This window comes from Phocoena phocoena, chromosome 20, assembly GCF_963924675.1.
Source record: "Phocoena phocoena chromosome 20, mPhoPho1.1, whole genome shotgun sequence".
NCBI lineage: Eukaryota > Metazoa > Chordata > Mammalia > Artiodactyla > Phocoenidae > Phocoena > Phocoena phocoena.
Window position 1 is genome coordinate 41,896,797 of NC_089238.1, and position 22,833 is coordinate 41,919,629.

The 22,833-nt window shown below is 41.7% G+C and overlaps 1 protein-coding gene across 1 annotated transcript in view; it reads left to right on the top strand.

The window, feature by feature from the left end:
• TANGO6 (transport and golgi organization 6 homolog) overlaps nucleotides 1-22,833 on the top strand; it is a 179,283-nt gene that overhangs the window by 134,428 nt on the left and 22,022 nt on the right. The window contains exons 16-17 of the mRNA XM_065898388.1: nucleotides 3,628-3,779; nucleotides 13,313-13,426. Coding sequence (XP_065754460.1) covers nucleotides 3,628-3,779; nucleotides 13,313-13,426 — 266 coding nt within the window. The remainder of the gene's footprint in view (nucleotides 1-3,627; nucleotides 3,780-13,312; nucleotides 13,427-22,833) is intronic.

Consider the following 22,833-nt stretch of genomic DNA (forward strand, 5'->3'; position numbering starts at 1 on the left):
TACATGTGACTGCCTTCACTAGGACTGATATTCAGAAATGCAAATACTAGTAGGCACAAAGTCCCCTCTTTTCTATTCTGAAAATAGGCTATGGCTACGTCATTCATTGATTCAATTTCTGCAATATATGTTGAAATTAACTGAGCAGGAGGTGAGTCTTGTGACTGCATGTATTGTGTTAGGAACTGGGAGCATTTTAGAGAAATTAGTCCTCATCTTTTTCTTGTATTATAAGGAAAGTACATTGTGTTCCTGACTTTGAGGGAAAACAAAAAATAAACTTCCTCCTCCTCCCCCTTCCAAGAGACTAAGATTAGTGAAATTATGCTAAGCAACCTCTGCTTGACTCTGTGTTGGCATCAACTGCACAGTACTGTAATTGTTGGTACTTATCTGTTTATACCCACCCCCTAAACTTTGGGCTGCTTAAAGGGTAAAGATTATGTTTTATCAATTTTTGTATCCCTAGAACATTAGCATGATACTGGTGCATAATTACATTTTATTCAATAAATGAGTGAATTCAGTTCAACATTGATATTTGTTGAGTACCTAGTATGTGCAAAGATTACTAAGAACCAACAGGAACAGAGATGAAGCAAAGTTTTACCCTCAAGGAATTTATAGTCTAATGGGAGAAATAGATATAGGCTGAAAACATCTAGGAATCAAGGCATTAGTAACAGGTGTGATTTAAGTACAAAGTACTGTGGGACTTCCAAGGAGGACTAATTAAGGCTGACTGAGAATATTAAGGGAGGTTTTCACAAAGGAAGTGGCATTTGAGGCATTTTAACTGGGCCTGATAGGGCAGGTTGGTGACTTTTCTATGTAAGTTATCATTTTGGTGACTTTAAACATATGCTTCAGAAACCATTTTGTCACCATTTAGATATCATGTTACCTTAGGGCTACAGAAAGGCTGGAAGTGGAGTGTTATACTTGGGTTCTGGAGCTAGGGCCTCAGAGCCAAGATCAAGTCAAAGGAGTTTTAGTTCCCAGCCCATCTGTGGAGGAAGAAGTTGTTTCCATTAAAAAAAAAAAAAAGTCAATTCTGAGTGCCTTGGCGTGCTGTTTCTCCTCTCTTTAAGAATAAAATAACGCAAAAACCTTTCTTGGCCCCACTTCCTTGAACAGCTACCACCCCATTTCTTTGATACGCTGTGCAGAAAACTCCTTAAGTAATCTGTCTCCAATTCTTTTTCTCACATTATATTTTAAACCCACTTCTATCGTGTGCTCACCCCTGCCAGTGCATCAAAACTGTTCTTGTCGGGCTTCCCTGGTGGCTCAGTGGTTAAGAATCCACCTGGCAATGCAGGGGACACGGGTTCGAGCCCTGGTTGGGGAAGATCCCACATGCAGTGGAGCAACTAAGCCCGTGCGCCACAACTACTGAGCCTGTGCTGTAGAGCCCACAAGCCACAGCTACTGAGCCCACATGCCACAACTACCGAAGCCCACACGCCTAGAGCCCGTGCTCTGCAACAAGAGAAGCCACCGCAATGAGAAGCCCACGCACCGCCATGAAGAGTAGCCCCTGCTCGCCGCAACTGGAGAAAGCCCGTGCACAGCAACAAAGACCCAATGCAGCCAAAAATAAACAAATTTATTTAAAAAAACAAACAAAACTGTTCTTGTCAGGGTCAACAGTGACCTCATTGTTACTCAATCTAATGGTCAATTTTTAGTCTTCTTTTACCTGACTTATTAGCAGCATTTGATGCAGACCATTCTTTCCTCTCTGATACACTTTCTTCCCTTAATTTCTAGAATACCATGCTAATTCTTTTCCTACGTGACTGTTTATTCCTTTTCAGTCTCCTTTGCTGGTTCTTCCCTTCCCAGACCCTTCCCAGACTTAATGTTGAAGGAAGGGTACAGGTTTTGTCCTCGGTCCTCTTCCTTTCCCTGCCTAAACTCACTCCCTTGATTATACATCTAGTTTCAAGGTTTTAAATATAATCTACATTCCACTGATTCCAAAATGTATATCTTCAACCCAGACTTCTCTTCTGAACTCTCTATATATCTTCCACTACTTCCTCAACATATCTCCTGCTCCAGGCCTGCTTCACTTGGAGACTTTCCCACCTCAGTTGATAGTAACTTCATCCTTCCAGGCACAAAAGCAAAAATCCTGGAAGTCATTATTGGAGTCCTCTGGAAATCAAGTTGGTGTAATCTTCAGAATATATGCAGAATCTTTTTCTCACCCCTTCTACTGTTCAAGTCACCATCCTCTCTCAAACAGCTTACTGGAGTAGCTTCCTAATTTGTACCCTTGCTGCACCCCAGACACACATACAGACACATACACTACTGCATGTTCTTAGCACTGCAGCCAGAGTCATCTTTTAGCACCTTTTTGCTCAAAATCCTCCAAAGGCTTCTCATTTTACTCAGAAAAAGTCCAGGTCCTTACAGAGGCCTACAAAGGCTTATAAGCTCTGCACCAGCACCCACCCCTGCCATCACCCCTCTAGCCTCCTCTTGGACTTTCTTGATGTTCCTCCACAGTCATGCTCCCCCACAAGCTTTTTTTTTACACTAGCTTTTCCCTCTTCCTGCTGTGCTCCTCCCCCAGATGTCCACATGGATGACAGCCTCACCTTCTAGCCTTTGATTAAATGTCTCAACCATCTCGATGAAGCCAACCCTGACCATCTTTGTAAAAACTGAAGTCTGCCACCATCTTCATTTCTCTTTTTTTTTTTTCCACGCTGCTTTCCTCCTCCTGCCCCCCGCCATGGCATTTATAACCTTCTAACATACTGTGTAATTTACACTACAATGGAAACTCCAAGAGCGCAAGACTTTGCTTCTTTTGTTCACCATATATCCCAAGCATCAGAAGCCGTGCTTAGCATCTAGTGGGACTCTTAGTAAAGATCTGCCAAATGAGTGAAGAATCATAGATCTCTCTTTGACAAGGACCCAAAATGCCTTGATTGTCTTTCACTTAATTTGCTTGAGTAGGTAGGGTGATAGTGTAGGAAGAGTACTGGGCTAATGACCAGGCTCTAGCCTAGGACCATCCTTGCTGTTTGTGTGACTGTGACAGTAGTATTGAGTTTGTGAAAGTTTATTAAGCTATGCACTTATGATATGTACATTTTTCTCTTTTATATATACATAAATTTTAAAGTCTTCAAATATTTTATTTCCACATGTAGGTTTTTAGATTATAATTGGGATTCTACTTGCTTTTTCACAAAATAATTCATCATGAATATTTTCCCTAACATTATTCTTCCAGAGCATGATTTTTAATGGTTATGCAAGTACTTTGAAAAGTATAAAACACTATACAGGGCTTCCCTGCTGGCACAGTGGTTGGGAGTCCGCCTGCCGATGCAGGGGACACGGGTTCGTGCCCTGGTCCGGGAGGATCCCGCATGCCGCGGAGCGGCTGGGCCCATGAGCCATGGCCTCTGGGCCTGTGCTTCCGGAGCGTGTGCTCCGTGGCGGGAGAGGCCGCAGCAGTGAGAGGCCTGCGTACCACACAAAAGAAAAACAAAAAAACCAAAAATACACCATACAACGTGCCATGGTGATATGTTATTCTTTCTTTAAGAAATTGAAAGTTTGTTTTGAAGTAATTTGATTTCTTCCCTTTTTCTACAGGGGACATGGTCTCAGAGTACCGAGAACCTTTGATCCACACCTTTCTGAGGGGAGCAAGAGATCCAGATAGTGCTCACAGGGCCAGCAGCTTATCCAATCTTGGAGAACTGTGCCAGAGGTTGGACTTCATGCTGGGCTCTGTGGTTCATGAGGTACTGCATGTTGATTCCTTTCTCTAAAGTTTGTCTTTACTTGAACCTATGATATAGCTCAGCACTGGGAGTTAGGAGACCTGTGTTCTTTTTCTAGATCCAGTAAGTCATTTAACCTCCCTCAGCCTCGCTAGTCTCATATGTATATTGAAAGTTGATTTAGTAGGAATTTTTTAATTGCAAGTGACAGGAAGTCATCTTAACCTACTTTAAGCCATAAAAGAGGATTTATTATAAAGAGTCCAAGGAAACATAACAGAATTGAAGAAGCTTTGAGGAAGTGCAAGCAGAAGTTTACCCTAGTTTTCTGGGCCATCTGTGAGTCTCATCTCTGTTTACAGAAAACTCTCAGGCAAATACATACTCTAATTGGCCCTCTTCGGTTGGAGGTGCCTTGTATTCAGGGAGACAGGGTCTTATCAGAAAAGAGTAATTAAGTTCCATGTTTTGTTCACCGCCTTATACCCAGTTCCTGGTACGTAGTAGGTAAAGGATAAATGAGCAGCCAAAATAATAGCCATACAAGATGTTGGCACTGGACACGTCTCCAGTGTTTAGAGTTTAAGATTTAAACTGGTTTTAGAGTTTAAGATTTAGTGAAAGGTACGTTGCACTGTTGTCCTCTATGAATATCTTTCTTTAGCCTCTTAAATTTTATCTTTGCCCTTGTGTTTACTCTGTCATCAATATGTGAACATATGTCTCAAGTACATACTATGTACTAGACACTCTGCTATTTAAAGATGATGATGGGCAAAAGAAGACTAGTTAATATGTTGCCAGGTGTCTTTTTACTCAGTGGGCTTCACCATCTTAAATCTTTAAGGAAGAAGATGGCTTATAAATTATAAATATGTAAATAAAATACAGTTTATATTACCTTATTATTTATGAGAGACTAGATTTTTCATATAAGCACATAAGTTTACAAGATCAAAAACTTAGTAACTTTGTAATACTGGCTTCTTTCACATTATTCAGTATCCTAGGGCTGACCATGTTGAACATCAAATCTTAAGAAGTATCTACTGTATCTACTGAGAAGGAATTTTCTTCAGTGTCTGGTGATTGTGTCTTATCAACAAGCAGAGAAACATGCTCATGGATGTATACATATGCTTGAATTTATGGTATTTCCTGACTCCTGAGCTTTATATGCTTAGTTTAATTGATTATAAAGGCTACTTATCGTTAAATTTCAACTTAGGACTTTTAGGAAAGTTATACATAGTTTTTCCTCTTTTTTTTAAAAAAAAATTATTTATTTATTTATTTTTGGCTGCGTTGGGTCTTCGTTGCTGCGTGCAGGCTTTCTCTAGTTGTGGCTAGCAGGGGCTACTCTTCGTTGCGGTGCACGGGCTTCTCACTGTGGTGGCTTCTCTTGTGGAGCACGGGCTCTAGGTGCACGGGCTTCAGTAGTTGCGGCTTGCGGGCTTTGGAGCACAGGCTCAGTAATCGTGGCACTCGAGCTTAGTTGCTCTGCGGCATGTGGGATCTTCCTGGACCAGGGCTCAAACCCGTGTCCCCTACACGGGCAGGCGGATTCTTAACTACTGTGCCACGAGGGAAGTCCTCCTCTCCTTTAACTCTAACTCGAGGGACACAGCCCTATGCCCAACTTTCTGTATCTGTTTTTAATAACTTAGAAACAGTGATTACTACCAACTTAAAACCTTTCAGTGCTCTAATATACATGAACTATTGGGCGCCTGATTTTTGTTTTGGATGGCACTTTGCAAATCTCTTATTCTTTAGTGTATTAACTTGTAACACTTAAGGACTTTGCAGGTCTATTTGGTTATAGCAGCTAAAGATTTCAGTCTGTTATAAATAATCTGGGTCAATTTTGAAATGGTTCCCACATTTTTTTTCTGTTTATTTGATCTGTTCACATGACTCAACCCAAAGTGAACCATAAACCATGAACTGAAACAAACTCATGGACCATGATCTGAACCAAACCCCAATATTATTATTCTTAATAACAGAGATAGAATTCACATACTATACAATTCACCCACTTAAAGGGTATAATTCAGTGGTTTTTAGTGTACTCACAAAGTTGAGTAAGCATCCCCCAGTTTTTTTAAACATGGCCATGAGCTGAATAAAAATTTCCCCCAGATCTCCAAGTGAATCAGCTCAGATTTGACAGTATCCCATACATTTTCTAAAGCCAATGAACTCAAACTGTGCCTGACATCATGATCTTCTCTGAACCCAAAAACTGAGACCGTATTTCTGTTTGAGTTCCTACATCTTCTTTCCTTTTTCTCTCTTAAGGAGACTGTTGCATGCTGGTGGCATATGATTTCCTGTTGAAAAAATTTCTTGGTTTGGTTAATTAGAAAGATTGAGCTAAAGCAGGTTTTGTAACATTTAAGAAGTATCATCTTTCTGGAGACCACCCGACCTGTTGAAAGAGAACCAAATTTCCAAGCATACTTGGGGATGGGAATAAATGAGGCCCTGTCCCACCACCCACTTACCTGTGTTCACTTGGTCAGATGACCTAGACTCTGGGCTTGGTTTCCTGACCTAGAAAATGGGATTAAAATATCTATAATGCAGGATTGTTACAAGGATGTAGGGATAATGTATATGAGTAATACAGTGATTGATTCAACAATTGTTACTGAGAGCCTACTATATGCCAAGCAGCATTCTGGACACCTACAACATATCATTCTTCAAAATGGACAGTGATTCCCATTGGCATGGAGCTTACGTTCTAGGGAGAGGAGACAGACAGTAAATGATATACATATTAAAATATATAGTATGGTAGACAATGATAAGTTCTGTGGAAAATAAGAAAAAGAGCAAGTAAGGGTGACCAGGATTATAGTATTAGGTGGAGGGGAGGTTGCAGTCTAAATGGGGTAGTCAAGGTAAGCCCCATTGAGAAGGTGATTTTTGAGTGAAGAAATTTTACTTTTCTGTATTAAGATTTTTCTTTAAGGAGCATTTTGGTCATTTGAAGGGAGCTGACAATGACAGTGATGAGGATGGACAGCAAGGAGATGAGAACAGGGGTAACCAGTGTCCTTCAAATGTCCTCAGTCGTACATTTACCAAACACCTGCAGTGTTCCAGGCCCCTTTGTTACAGGCCAGGAATACAAAACCCAAAAGATACTACCTTGTCTTCTGGGCATGGGCAACCTGTGGAAGATACAAACAGCAATGATTACAGTTACAGTCCAGTTAATTGTGCTAGGTGCTATGGGAGCACATTTTAGGAGCCCCTCAGTCAGGTTTGGGTGTTGTCAAAGATGTGCTGGAGGAAGAGACTCTTAGAGCTGAATCTGGAGAACAGGTAGAAATTAGGTAGCCCAAAAAAGCAGAGGCGAGCATTTCAGCAGAGGGAGCAGCTTGTGCAAAGGCACTGTGGTGTGGGAGTGTGGGACAACCTGACATGTTTGAAGAACTATAGGAAGATCCAAAAGGTTAGAGTGAAGGGGTGGGACGAGCGGTTAGCTGGTAGCAGGTCTGAAACAAGAGACCAGGCAGAGGCTACATGATGAAGGGCCTTGTTAGCTTTACAACCTTCTGGCTCACAGCGAGAATTGAGCATTGCTTATTAAGCCCTCAGAAATGAAGTATGAATAGGTAGTAGACTGTTTGCTTGCCATGGGTGCTAACACAAAGAGAGAATCCTTCCTTTTGTTTCAACCTTAGAATTGAATGTGAGGAGCTGCTGCCCTGGGGGCACCTGTCAGGCAATCCCCTTGTCCAGTGACCCTGCCCTACTTCTAGAGACCTGGACACTGTAACATCAATCCCAGGAGTGTTTATTATCATTAATAATTGTGAGCACAACAAGGACAGAACCAGTCTTTTTTTTTTTTTAGAACCAGTCTTTATTTACCTTTGTATACCGCCTAGCGCCAAACACAGCATTTGGCATATAGTAGATACTCAGTAAGTGTTTACTGATTAATATTGAAGGAAGAGGAAGATAAGGCTTACTTGGGAAGACAAGTTCCTACATGTTTTAAAAATAGTAATTGGGACTTCCCTAGCGGTCCACTCGGCGCTTCCACTGCAGGGGGCATGGGTTCGATCCCTAGTCAGGGAACTAAGATCCTGCATGCTGCATGATGCGGCCAAAACAAAATAGTAACCATAGCAAGCACTTAACACTCTTCTTAGTGCCTTATGTAAGTCAGCTGATCCAGTCCTCAAAGAGGAAACTGAGGCACAGAGAAATTAAATCAGTTGCCAAGTTCATGACGATTGGAAGTGGCAAAGTTGGGATTTGAATGTAGGCAGTTGGTTCCTGTATCTGTGCTCTTAACCACTCCTCTATATTGTCTCTCAATAAATGTTTCAATTCGTTTATAAGATTACTTTTGTGCCCTTGAAAAAGAAGCGAGTTGCCATGTAAGAAAAGCTACTGACAGGAAGGGTCATGTAGCTCTGTTTTAATAGCACTTGTTTTTGGCAGTGAAACTTCAGAAGACCATATATTCCCACTGATTTGAAAAACCAGGTGTTTCCATCCCACATAATTTCTGTCTCTTCTTTTTAGATGTTCCTTCTTATGTAGCATCCAACACTTGCCATGTCATCAGTGCCATACCAGCTGCCTTGGGTGGACTGCAAGTTTGAACATGATTGGACACCTGACAGTCTTAGTATTTCAGCCATTGAGTCCTCCTGTAGTCAGACCACTCTTGTCCATTCTCATTGAAAAAGTGGGAGATTTGGCCTGGCTTTTAACTAATTCTTCATTCATTTGTTTTTCATTTGACAAATACTTACTGAGCACTTACTCTGTGCCAGTTATGAGACTACAACCAAGCCTTATGCTAGGTGTGGGGGATCCAGCTCTGAACACAGCGAAGTTCCTGTCCTTGTGGAGCTGACATGCTAGAGAGGAGAGTTAGGTAACAAAGAAGCAAGTGTGTAAACAAATATATACTGTGCCAGATGGAGTAAGTGCGAAGGAGATGAATCTAGTAAGGCAAGGGACATGGAGGGAGTTTGCTGTTGTATGTGAACTTGGATGGACAGGAGAAGCTTCACTGATGAGTGACTTAAGCAGAGCCCTGCAGGGAGCAGGAGCTGACCCGGGCAGGTACATGGGGAGAGAGCATTCTGGGCTTCGGCTTTTACTGTGAGTGAGATGGGAAGCCAAAGCAGAGGAATGAAATGCTCTAACTTGTTTTGAAAGATCTTTGTGTCTTCTTCTACGACAGTTCTTTCAGTGTCTCATGAAAACTCTTGAAGTTTCTTGTAGTCTCAGAAATGCTTGGCCCCAGTGTGTACTGGTGGAGAAGGAGCCTTAACTCTGGGGAAACTTGTCTTTGGCTGCAAACTGAAGGAATTCTTCTTTGTGTGTGTTTGTCATGTGCCAGGTATGTTAGAGGACACAGACAAAGGACCCAATCTCTTTCCCCAAGGAAATCTCAGTAGAGTGTGAAACACAGAGGAATAAATAAACAGTGGACTAGAGTGATCTCCTAGGACAAGCCCAAGGTGCTGAGGGAACACGGAGCTGGGACCCTCAGGTAAACTGTCACGGTTTACCTGACAGCAAGAAAGTCACATTGATCAAGTGTTAGCCAGGCAGAGAAAGAGGGGAAGTGTAACTTGTTTTGATGTAAAATTGAACAAACCAACCACCATAGGCTCTTCTGATGTGATCTGATCTGGGGGTCATACCTGTGGTTCTTGGGCATCTGAAGAAAGCTGTCCTCCCTGTTGCATGGTCCAGACTTGGGCCCTGTCTGTTCCGTGACAGTGCTTGCTGGTAGGGAAGGAACATAAGGGATAGGACCAACCCTTCCACAGTCTCTGTACTGGGAATTCAGGTTTTTCCTCTCTGTTGATGTCAAGATTTAATCTGTTTGGAGAGCATTATTATTGCTCTCCGATTTCTCCTTGTTCTTGTCAAGAACTGTATTGCTTAAAACCAAATCTTGATAGGCTCTTTCATCTTTATCATTCTCCATGAAAAGTAAATATGATTTAAGGGAACCACAGCGAGAGGCCCATCCCTGGTACAGCAAATAAGGTACGCCCCAGGTGACAAGTGCAGGAGCAAGCCACTTGTAAGGTAGTGCCCAGAATTCCACGAACCTGAGCTTTGGGGTCTGATGCAGAGCTATCACCTCTGATCCACTAAATGATCTGAATTGATTACCAGATTTGCCACAACCAGTGCGGTTTCCTAAGTGACAGCTCATGCACTGAGATGAGGGCTCGGGTAGATGTCCTGGGAAACCTCAAGGAAGCAACGGAGCCACCACGGCTCTGTTCCACGTCAGGTTTTTCTTTTTAAGTCTTTATAGAATTTGTTACAATATTGCTTCATTTTATGTTTTGGTTTTTTAGCCCTGAGGCATGTGGGATCCTAGCTCCCAGACCAGGGATCGAACCTGCAACCCCCTGCATTGGAAGGCAAAGTCCTAACCACTAGACCACCAGGGAAGTCCCCCATGTCAGGTAAAGCAAAGCATGTGGGAATTAGAGGCCACCCTGCCTTTGCTGGTAAAGTTTCTTAGTTTACAAAATAGAAGGACAGATGGTCTAGTTTCGAACAAGTTAGCAGACTGAATTTTAGCAGGAGATTTTAGGGAAAGGGATGAAGGTGCAGCTGGAAAGTTGAAATCATGCTTTCTTGATACCTCAATTCTGCTACCTCTCTTCTGGAATTCTCCAAAGTTGGTTTTTGGTACTCTTGCCATCTGTTTTATCTTTATTTATATTTCTGATTATGCTTTGTGCGTGCCAGCTGTTTGGGGAGTGATGTTTTCTGTATTTCTGTTGGCTCCTATCAAGTGTGAAATTGCTTAAACTGACCTTTAGCGTTTCCAAAGCAGTTGTCATTTTTGTCTCTGCATGGCTTTCAAAAATGGATATGATTTACATAATTTAGCCAATAAAAAAAAAATCCTTCCATAGTTTGGTTTACTAGAATAGGTACATTGACCCTTAGGGCAGGTAACATGAAGATCCCATGGAATGGGTTTCTGCCCTTTAGGAAGACTTCCAATTCATACATTAGTAAAGACCTTACATCATCTATCTTTCCGCCAAAGCTTTTAGGCGGGGGTGGAAGGCAGTGTTGAGTATGTCCTTGGGGTTGGAGGTGAGAGAGACTGGCCATGGGGGCGACTTGTTCAGACTGGACAGATGGAAGAGAGTGGCCATGAGACCTCCCTGCTTCTGGTGTTTGACGAGGAGGCTACCCCAGTGGCTTGTAGAAGAGCAACGTTACGAGTTGGTTGTGGGAGCTTGACATGAACAGAGGCTGTTCTTATCTTTCAATGATATCTGCAAGACCATATTAAAATTCTGATGCTTTAAAAACATTTTGCACAACCGAACATTGTTCCTTTCATGGGATTTGGTCCTGTGACAGAGGTGTTGAGGAAGGTCCAGGAACTCTTCTGTTCACAGGCTTCTTCCTGATTGTCTTGGATGGCTGATTGCAGGTGGACTTGGTACGATCTGGTGCATAAATCACTAAGAGCAGGAGGCCATTCCGGCTGATCTCAGTAGGGCTTGTAACAGCCAGCTCCTCCCGGTCACACCTGCAGGGCGGCACTGGCATGCAGGGACTGGCCTTGCAGGGGAAGCCCTTTTCCAGCCAGGGTGCTTCTGCCCCTCCTGATTGTGGAATAAATGCCCGACAGTCAGAGCTGGCACTACACTGAGCCCTGAGGCAGAGGCATGGCCCACCAGCATAGTGAGGTAGAACAGAGGTGGTAAAGCTGGACACCGGTGGGATTCCAGGCTCGGAGGCTTTTGCCCGCCAAATGTGGAAACACGGGCCCAAAACTAAACCTAGAGGGAAGCTGGCAAAAGGCTTGGGGGAGTCTGAGCATTACATGGCCCTGGGCTGGCTTTCATACTTTAGTTATCAGACTGAATAAGCTAATCTTTTATGTGTCAGGAAGGACTCGACCTAGCTCTAACTTGTTTCTCTGATTTCAGCTCTTACCTCTTAAATACTAAGCCTGCAAGTGGAGGTACCTATTATATTGTTGCCTGTTTGGAGGTCACCCAAGGGACTCCTCCTAGGACTGAATTGCTTCTACTGTTAATGCTAGAGGCATGGAAGCCACTGATGACCTCGAGTCAGGGTTCCAGGTCAAAAGCAGAAGCAGCTTGCTGGGTCTTATTGAAAAACATCCCCCAAAGAGTTGAGCTTTTCTGGGATTTCCCTTCACTTGTAAGCATCAAGTTTGTCTAATAGATGTACAACTTGATTAAATGCCAGTGCATCACAGATGCAATTATATTTAAGAACAAGCTACTTCTTCTAATCCCTTTGCCATCACTGATTAATTAGACACTTTGAACTATGCCCAACTGTTTGAAAGCTGTGAAAAATACAACCTGCATAGTTAAAATTTCTGCACATGCCTATTTCCTCATTTGTGCCTGGATTCTTTTTTTAAACCTTTTAAAAAACCATTCTTTAAACATAATATGTATTTATACATGTTCCCAAGCACACAATCTGGCTATTTTCTTATCATGGTTAGAAAGCCTTCCACAGTTGGCCAAGATATACACTCACACAGTAAATCACATAACAAAGTATGTGAGAGACCAACTGAAATTTAGACTTACCTTCAGATTTTTTCTGTCATTGGTCACACTTTCAAAATTTTTGTTTTTACCTTTTCATTCTTGCACAAATACCTCAGAAAGGTTTGTTGCTGTTTGTTGTTGTTGTTTTCTAATGGTATCTCTTTATGGAGGTTTTAGAATATTTTTGTGTCTACCCGGAGCAGGGTGGGGGCAGGATGGCTGGTACAGGATATAGAAAATTTCTCATTTTATGACATATAATTATCAGCTATATATCTGCAAGTAAACATTACCATGTTTTGCAAGTAATTTGTAAGTCCTTTCTGTTATAGAGCTGTCTTCTAAAGTAAATGAGCACTGAAAGAACCATTCCACAAATGGAGAATCCCAGGCAGGGAGTCTCAGCAATTGGCCCCTGGTAACTCACGTGGGTGTACACTAGAATTGTAGTGTACCAGGACGTCTGGACACGCTAGAAGAAGATCAGTTTGAATATTTATGTATTTCTCTATCCCTGGGCTGAAACTTTCATCAGTTGGCACGTTGATATTCATGCCAGACCTTGAACTCTGAAGTCTACTTAGCTAAATCTCCATGGTCCTCCGTCCCTAGAAGCCACTGTGTTTCAGACCATTTTTTCTTCCTTCAATTTGATGTCCCCAGAGTGGGGCAAGTAACAGTTCTTCCCACTTTTGAGGAAATACTCACCTTTGACCATACCTTTATTATATACCTGTATTCCTTCCCACTCCCTAGTCTCCCTCCTGAATTCCAAACCAGATTTTGGCCCTTTCCAGAAAAGCCAGACTAAATCAAGATCTCTACCACTATATCTCTCCCTCTTCATGGAGAATGAGGAAGCAACCCACCGCTGTAAGCCAGATTGTTTGTGATGAATGTGTAGAATATGGAACACAGTTGAAAGGTTTTAGGTAATTGTGCAATCCTGATTGTTATTGACTTCTTTTTCCCTCACCCTCCTAGGTAACAGCTTGTCTGATTGCTGTGGCTAAAACAGACCATGAAGTTCAGGTGCGCAGAGCTGCTGTCCATGTGATTGTGCTGCTGCTGCGGGGACTCAGCCAGAAAGCTACTGAGGTAAGTCAGTCTCTTACCATTTGCAAATTCCCTACCTGTTTGTTCTTTATCTGTTCATCAGTCTTCCTTTCACCAGAGGAGGCCTTGAACCTTTTTCCCGGATGAATTCATACAGATGAATCAGTCAGCAGGGATTGTATTGTTTGCAGGAAGATTGTATTGTTTGCATCTTCAATGAGTCTCTTTTTCCTCTGTATCATATTAGGCAGACTGCACACTAACCACTGCAGAAAAACCAGGGCACAAGTTTACAGGTTGAGATTCTGGGTCCCAGCATTCCCCTCAGAGGGACAGGTTCCAGGGTGAGCTAGCTGGACTGCACCAAGCCTGCCTCTGTAGCCTGAACTTGAGTGATTTGTCTTCCTGACTCATTTCATTGTTCACGCAGAATCACTAAAGGGCCTCATTTCAAATGTTTCCTTTCTAGCTGTGAGTTCAATCCATGAGATTTTAGTTGTTGCATAAATTAAACTTTTATTCCTCCTCCAAGTGGGTTTGGCTGGATTTCTCCCCAGTGCGTGGACAGCCCAGGAAGAAGGTTTATATATCCATATGTATACTGAGAATGAGTGACCTCTAAATTAATTTTCTTCTTGATTTTAATGGAAATTCATTCCCAATTGACTTTATAAAGAGAGTTTGCATTAATAACTTACTTCCTGGCATCCACAGTGATCGTCTGTGGCTTGGCACATCAGTATTTAACTAAGTGTCATTGAAGCCATTAGAAAAGTGTTTTGTCAGACACATGGCTTTGTTCATGCTAAAATTTTGCCATATCAAGTTCCTGACACCATTTTTGTACAAGCGTTATCCCCTAGTAATTATCTAGGACCTTGGTAGGAGTGGGGGACATAGAGATCATAACTTGATATCTCAGGTACTTGTTTTAGGGTACACACTGCTCTAGTTGAGAATCTGCTGTACAAAATGGAATTAAGAAAGAGTCAATGTTTTATACCCACTGTCAAGATCTACAAAACTCTTGACAAATATACCATTGTTATATAAGTTGTTAACAATAGGGGAAACTGGGTGAGGAGTATACAGGAATTCTCTATTGTCTTCGCAACTTTTCTGTAAATCTAAAATTATTTCAAAATTTATTTTAAAATTTGAGTTACAACACTCTTAAAATAAATCTTAGAAACTCTGTAAGTGTACACACCCTTACTCAGTAAGAGTGTGTGTGCGTGTGTCTGTGTGTCCGTAGCAGAGCAAACTGTCTGGTTAGTAAAGTGAGAGAAGAAATAGAAAGAAACTCTATCCAGGTTTCTCACATCAGTGTGTAGCCAATGAAAGCAACACTGCTTGTCTCACCAGTACTAAAATAATTTGAGGCCATGGAAGATTTTTGACACTTTGAAAAAGCCATGTGAATGAAAAACCTCTGTTCTCCAAACCACCTCTAGTCTGCCCTCACTGGAATTCATAAATCGTGCTTACTGAGTGAATAAAGAAAAGGAAACAGGATGGGATGAGGGTATGATTCCTCTTCCTGTCGCATCCTTGAGACCAGGTGTGTTAAATCTTGTAATCGTAGGTGTGATTATAATTGGGGCACTTTAACGAGAAGCAGAGATAACCACAAAGCTTTCAATCTAAGATTTTCTTTACTGTTCTGTTTTGCCCCCAGGAACAGCTGAAATGAAAATGCCACCTTGTTGTTGAAGTTTTGTTTTGTTTTTTTTCTTCTAATCACTATCTCTCAAGCTGTGGAGTGCCAAAGGATAATCCTAGGTTTCAGTGAATTCTCTGTTGCTCGTAGATGTGCCAACCAAGAAACTGTGTTTCTGGCAGCTTGAAAAGAAAGCAGAGAGCCCAGTAAGAGGTAGAGGTCCAGAAAATCAGGAGATAGATTGGGATCAGAGAGGGGGAAGACATTACTACCCCCAACTGATGAGGTAGCTTTCACCTCTTTCCCATTTGCAGATAGCCAGAATATCCACATTGGAGGGAAATACAGCATTCACTTTCTTATTGAAACACTTATTTTCTCTGCTTAGCCTTGTTTTGGCCTTATGATCATATCTGTTTATTCACTGATTCCCAAGTATAGCCTGAAGCCAGAAGGGAACCCCCTTTAAGCTCATTCTACCTTACCTTTGCTGAAAATTGAATTTATGAGGAACACCCAGGAGAAGGAGGTATGTTTAGACCTGTACTTTCTGTTGGCCTCAGAGTTAAGAACAGCCCTCCTCATCGTGGAGGAGATGAGCTGGGCGGCAGCATGAGAAAATTTTGCCTAACTATCCAGCTTTTCCCAAGTTAAGTCTTTGCAAGGTGACTTGTTTATTCTAAGAATTGTAAATGTTTAGAACATCCATATTCCTAAATTCATTCCAAAGACAATAATGAATAACTGGGACAGTAATGACTGAGCAACAGCCTACCAGACTGGCCCTCGTTCAGATAACAGCTATGAACTCTGGACATAATATAGTAAGTAGTTAGCCGAGGACACTAAAGAGTGGTCAGAAGCAGGCAGATTCTCATGGAGTGTCCATGTTTAGAGGAGAGGTGCTGTATAGAGTAAGTTCCCATTTTCTTAGCTTTCAGCCTAGGGACAGGTTATGTCTAGGGAGGCGTGCAGTGCATTAGGGGTACTGGTGGAGAAATTACAGGCTTTTGGGGCTGGGGAACCAGAAGACTGAATCTGGGGGAACCACAGCTACAGGAGAGAAAGGGGGGATCCTGGAAGGGAAAGATCCAGAGAGAGGATTCCTAAATTCTGTGTGCCCACATCTCTGGCTGACCCCTAAACCAAGCAAGATAATTACCTGATTTTTAAAAAAAGAAAAAAAAATGCACCAATTGGAGAACAGGGTCTAGTCTCCATAAGATAACATTCATAATGTCCAGGATACAACCCAAAATACTCAATAATATAAAACACCAGGAAAATGGAACATATTCCCAGTAGAAAAGAAAATTAACTGAGACCAACCCCAAGATAATCCTGATGTTAGAATTATCAGGCAAGGAATTTAATGCATCTACTGTAATTATCCTCAAGGAAGTAACAGAAAAACATGCCTGCAGTTAAATAAAAGATAGGAAATCTCAGCAAAGAAACAGAAACAATTTTTTTAAAAAGCCATATTGGGGCTTCCCTGGTGGCACAGTGGTTGAGAGTCCGCCTGCTGATGTAGGGGACACGGGTGCGTGCCCCGGTCCGGGAGGATCCCACATGCTGCAGAGCGGCTGGGCCCGTGAGCCATGGCTGCTGGGCCTGCATGTCCGGAGACTGTGCTCCGCAGCAGGAGAGGCCCGTGTACCACAAAAAAAAAAAAAAAAAAAAAGCCATATTGAAGTTCTAGAACTAAAACTATAATATCTGAGTTTTTAAAAAAAATAATTTAATGGAATTAAAAGCAGAATGGAGATGACCAAGGAAAGAGTAAGTGAATTAGCAGGTAGAGCAATAGAAATTATCCAGTGTGGAGAGCAGAAAGAAAAGAAAAATATATTTTTAAAATTTTACTGAAGTATAGTTGATTCACAATGTTAATTTCTTCTGTACAGCAAAGTGACTCCGTTTTTTAAAAAAATATATATGTATATATATACATACATATGTGTGTGTGTGTGTGCGTGTGTATTCTTTTCTATTACAGTTTATCATAGAATGTTGAATATAGTTCCCTGTGCTATACAGTATGATCCTATTGTTTGTCCATCCTATATACAATAGTTTGCCTCTGCAAATCCCAGACTCCCATTCCTTCTCTCCCCTACCCCACCTCCCTGTTGGCAACCACAAGTCTATTCTCTGTATCTGTGAGTCTGTTTTTGTTTGGTAGATATGTTGATTTGTATCATATTTTAGATTCCACATAGAATTGCTATCATATGGTATTTGCCTTTCTCTTTCTGACTTTACTTCACTTAGTATGATAATCTCTAGGTCCATCCATGTTGCTGCAAATGGAATTATTTCATTCTTTTTGATGGCAGAGTAATATTCCAGTGTATATATACCCCATATCTTCTTTATCCATTCCTCTGTTTACGGACATTTAGGTTGCTTCAGTGTCTTGGCTATTGTGAATAGTGCTGCTATGAACATAGGGGTGCATGTATCTTTTTGAATTATAGTTTTGTCTGGATATATGCCTAGGAGTGGAATTGCTGAATCATACAGCAACTCTATTTTTAGTTTTTGGAGGAACCTCCATACTGGTTTTCCATAGTGGCTGCACCAATTTACATTCCCACCAACAGTGTAAGAGGGTTCTCTTTTCTCCACACTCTCTCCAGCATGTGTTATTTGTAGGCTTTTTAATGATGGCTATTCTGACTGTTGTGAGGTGGTACCTCACTGTAGTTTTGATTTTCAAGAAAAAGATTTTTGAATGAGTGATTTGGTGTGACCAGAGGCTCTCAGAATCCTAACCTGATATTTCCCTTAGGAGCAGTGGTTCAGTATCCATTAATTCAGTGTTCACACAACTTTGTAGAACACAACTACCATACATAATGAGAATCAACTGTATGTACAATGGGAAAAAAATTGATTATCTTAAGAATCAGTGATTTGGGGTTGACCATAGTTCTAGATTTATTTAGGTAATTACTACTACAGTCCTCTGCATAGTTTACTGAAAGTTGACTTCTTAGAAGAACTGTGAAATACTGGAGAACTTCACACAAGGTTTTGTAGTGACTAAGTATGGTGACATTTTAATACTGAAACTTTCTCCCTTGCTTTTTTTTTTTTAATTAAAAAAATTTTTTTCTCTTTTGGCTGCGTTGGGTCTTTGTTGCTGCATGCAGGCTTTCTCTAGTTGCGTTGAGTGGGGGCTACTTTTCGTTGCGGTGCGTGGGCTTCTCATTGCTGTGGCCTGTCTTGTTGCAGAGCACTAGCTCTAGGCGCCCGGGCTTCAGTAGTTGTGACACGTGGGCTCAGTAGTTGTGGCTCATAGGCTCTAGAGCGCAGGCTCAGTAGCCGTGGCGCACGGGCTTAAGTTGATCCGCGGCATGTGGGATCTTCCCAGACCAGGTCTCGAACCCATGTCCCCCACATTGGCAGGCGGATTCTCAACTACTGCGCCACCAGGGAAGTGCCTAATCCCTAATTTTAAATGACAAAAGAATAGTCTATTCTCTATCTAGTGAGAGTTAAATAGTAGGCTTTAGAATTCATTCCTTCAAGATGACAGCCAACCCTAACACCATCTCATATCTTCAAAAATAAGCAAAACCTGGAAGCATCTTAAGGGGGAAGAGTTTGGGATTAATTATTAATTGATGGCTGAATCAGGTTCACAGCCAAATCCAGGCCTCCACCCAGGAATGTTTTTTAATTCCTTCTTTCGAGTCCAATATTGAATTCTGTTGCTAGAAGCCTATTCTTAGTAACATTAGGAATAGTGGTTTCACTAACTTTTGTGCAGTTGGAAGTTACTCTCCTACTTCTTTGTGAGAGAGAAAGCAAACTGTGGCTAAAAAGAAAACAGTTTGTGTATGATGTTATGCTTGTTTAATGACAGCAGTTACACATGGTCCATACAAAAAGATTAGTGCATGCGTCCTGGGTTCACCTTGTGCTTGTCTGTCCAGACCGAGAACTAGGACCTGAGGGAGGATGTGACACTTAATCTCTGACACAGCACAAGCAGCAAGTTATAAGTGAAAGGACAGACTGAATGGAAACTTTCCTTCCTTTGGCTTTGTTTTATCCTGAAAGTTATTATTTTTTTTCTTCCCTTTTTTTTTTTATTTTTTGCGGTAGGCGGGCCTCTCACTGTCGCGGCCTCGCCCATTGTGGAGCACAGGCTCTGGACGCGCAAGCCCAGCAGCCATGGCTCACGGGCCCAGCCGCTCCGCGGCATGTGGGATCCTCCTGGACCGGGGCACGAACCCGTGTCCCCTGCATCAGCAGGCGGATTGTCAACCACTGCGCCACCAGGGAAGCCCCTGAAAGTTATTTTGAGAGCATTTGTTGTGGGGTTTTCTTGTGTGTGTGTGCGCTATGGATATAGTTAAATGAGCCCAGTTTCCTTCCCAGAGTTAGTTCCACAGACACTGCTCCTTTTAACAGATCAAAGGCTCCATGTGAGGAGCAAATGAAAAGAACATTTATATTAAAATGACTGGGATCCAGGTAATAATTACTCCTCTTGTAAACTTTGAAAAAGTGCTTGGGAGAGTCATTTCAGACCGAAATTAAGGAGTATCGCTCCTTCCTGGGAGCATAAAGCTACGGCCAGTTTACCAGGGCAGCAGTTCTGTTGGTCATCCGCTACTGTCCCAGGCTTGGGTGTTTACACATTGATAGTATTGATAAGTGGCATTTAATGAGAATTTAGCATTTTTGGATATTGTTTACGATGCTGTAGAGGCAGAGGCATAGAGAGATTTTAAAATATATTGTAAGTTTATAAATGTTTCTTCCCCTACAGACACTTCCCTCTGACTCACTCTTAAACATTCTCCTTGCTGTTGCTGCATTTCAATCTTAGAAGAAAAAATCCTCTTAGGCCCCATATCAGTTTCCTAGGGCTGCTGTAACAAAGTACCACAAATCGGGTGCTTAAAACAACAAATATTTACTTATATATAGTTCTGGAGGCCAGAAGTCCCCAAATCAAGGTGGGCCATGCTCCCTCTGAAGCCTGTAGGGAAATCCTTGCCTTTCCCCAGCTTCCAGTGGTTTGCTGGCAATCCTTAGTGTTTATTGACTTGCAGCTGTGTTACTCCAGTCTCTGCCTTTGTGGTCACATGCATTCTCCCTGTGTGTCTCTGTCATGTAAACATGGCTTTCTTCTTGTAAGGATACCAGTCATATTGGGTTAGGGGCCCACCCTGCTCCAGTATGACCTTATCTTAACTAGTTACATCACAACAACTCTGTTTCCAAATAAGGTAAGGTCACACTCTGAGGTACTGGGGGTTAAGACCTCAACATACACTTTTAGGGGGAGCGGGGGACATGATCCAACCCATAGCAGACCCTTAGCATTCCATAGTCCTTTCTGTCTTGTGCTTATGCTTCTCCATCTGTTCATTATTGCTGTATCTTGAGAAGAGCCTGTTCTGAGTGGAGTGTCTCAAATATAAGAGACAACAACGATGATAATTATAGTGGAGGTGTTGTTATTATTATTATCACTCCCACCACCACAACCACTACTACTGTCTGGTCCATAGATTTGCTGGGTTTTTGAATGATTGTTTAAAACCCACCAAAGATAATTTTATATTCAATCTAAATGAATAGGCAGTTTCTTTCATGGCTGGAACTTTAGAACTCTACACTTTGTCATGCCAGGCCCTCACCATTGGTCATCTCAGATTTTGGAAGGCAGACTCTGTTACATGGAATCCAGTCTTTCAACTCTGCAAGCATCTCATGATTGCATACGTCACCTTGTTCCTCCTCATGATGGACACCAACTCGACTGGGAAAATGCATAAGAACCTAGAAGCTTTGTAGATATTAAACCAAAAGGACTTACATGTTTGGACTTGATTTGACCTCCAACACTGTTTTCCCCCTTTTTTGCCTACCACTAGGAAACAGTGGGTAAGGTACCACAAAATAACAATAGTAATGCTGTCTGTTCTCATAAAGCAGGCACTGAGCTATTGAGTTACTGTGTTGTCTCAGTTGATTCTCTCAGGAACTCTGAGGGGTAGGTGTTGTTACCCTCATTTTACCGATGACTAAAGGAAGCCCCTCAGAGGTTAAGCAAACCACTCACGCTCACATGGCTAGTAAGTGGCAGAGATGGTTTAAACCCTGGCTGTGTGTCTCTAAGGCCTGTGCTCTAGCTGGCTGTAGTGTTGTGTGCCTTAAACTGCTTATTTTTTTTTAAAGAAAGAGCAGGTAAAGATTAGTTTTAAGGCAGAGAATTACACCAGTAATAGGTGAAAAAGAATTACACCAGTAATAGGTTAAATTTCCCATGCTGAGAATGTTTAAAGCGACGTTCTGGTTAATTGAATACAGACTTGTACTGAGTTCCAGTTCCTGTTTAGCCATATACTTTCTCTGTAAATAGCAAGCTCTCGTCACTTCTCTCTGGCAAGGTGTTGCCAAAAAATCGTGATGACTTTCTTTACTTTCTAAGACCCAGTCAGACCAGAAGCACAACTTTTCAAATGTTCATTCTGACACATTAAAAACCAGATGTTTAGTCATTTAATGAATGCTTGCTTTTCTAAGGATCTCTACCATCTCTCAAATACAAGATTTCTATATGGAGTAGCAATTCAGAAGTCATGCCTTTAAACCCCTGAGGTAAAGAGGATTTGCAGCTAGATAACCCTGGCGATTATCAGGGGCATTTTTCAGTAGCGTATTTGTCCCAGGATCCGAGCCAGGATCTGAGAAGGACAGGAAGGGTGTCAAGAGAGGAGCAGGACTAAGCTGGAGACAGTTGGTGAACAGAAGAGAGGCAAGGCCAGGTCCAGGCACACAAAGACACTTCTGCAAGGCCGCTGCTGCTGACCCAAAGGAGGGTAGAATGAGTGTGCTCTGTTCATCAGTAGCATTATATCCCCTTCTCCCCATCACCTTGTAGTTTTTTCTTACATAATTTCTTAAATTGAGCTATAACTTATATCCTTAAAATTAAAGTCTACAATTCAGGGGCTTTAGTGTATTCTTTAAGTCGTGCAAACATCACCACCATCTAATTCCAGAACATTTTCATTACCCCTGAAGAGACGCCCCATACTCATTAGCAGTCACTCCCTCATTACCCCCTCCCTCCAACCCATGGCAACCATTAACCTACTTTCTGTTTATGGATTTGCCTTTTCTAGACATTTCGTGTAAAAGGAATTATACAATATGCCACCTTTTATGTTTGGCTCCTTTCACTTAGCATAATGTGGTCAAGGTTCATCCATATTGTAGCATGTATCAGGATTTCATTTCTCTTTACGGCTGAATAATATTCCATTGTATGGATCTAGCATATTTGTTTATCCATGCATTCATTGATGGACATTTGGGTTGTTTCCACTTTTTGGCTATTTTAAATAATGTTGCTATGAACATTTGTGGACGAGTTTTTGTGCAACATATGTTTACAGTTTTCTTGGATATATACCTAGGAGTGGAATTGCTGGGTCATATGGTAACTTCATGTTTAGCTTTTTGAGGAACTGCCAGACTGTTTTCTAGCTGCACCATTTTTTATTTCCCCCAGCAATGCATGAGGGTTCCATATGTTCCACATTCTCATTAACACTTGTTATTGTCTATCATTTACTAGATTTATAGCCATCCTAATGGGTATAAAGTGGTGTAGTTTATTTGTTTAAAAATTTTTTTAACATCTTTATTGGAGTATAATTGCTTTACAATGGTGTGTTAGTTTCTGCTTTATAACAAAGTGAATCAGTTATACATATACATATGTTCCCATATCTCTTCCCTCTTGCGTCTCCCTCCC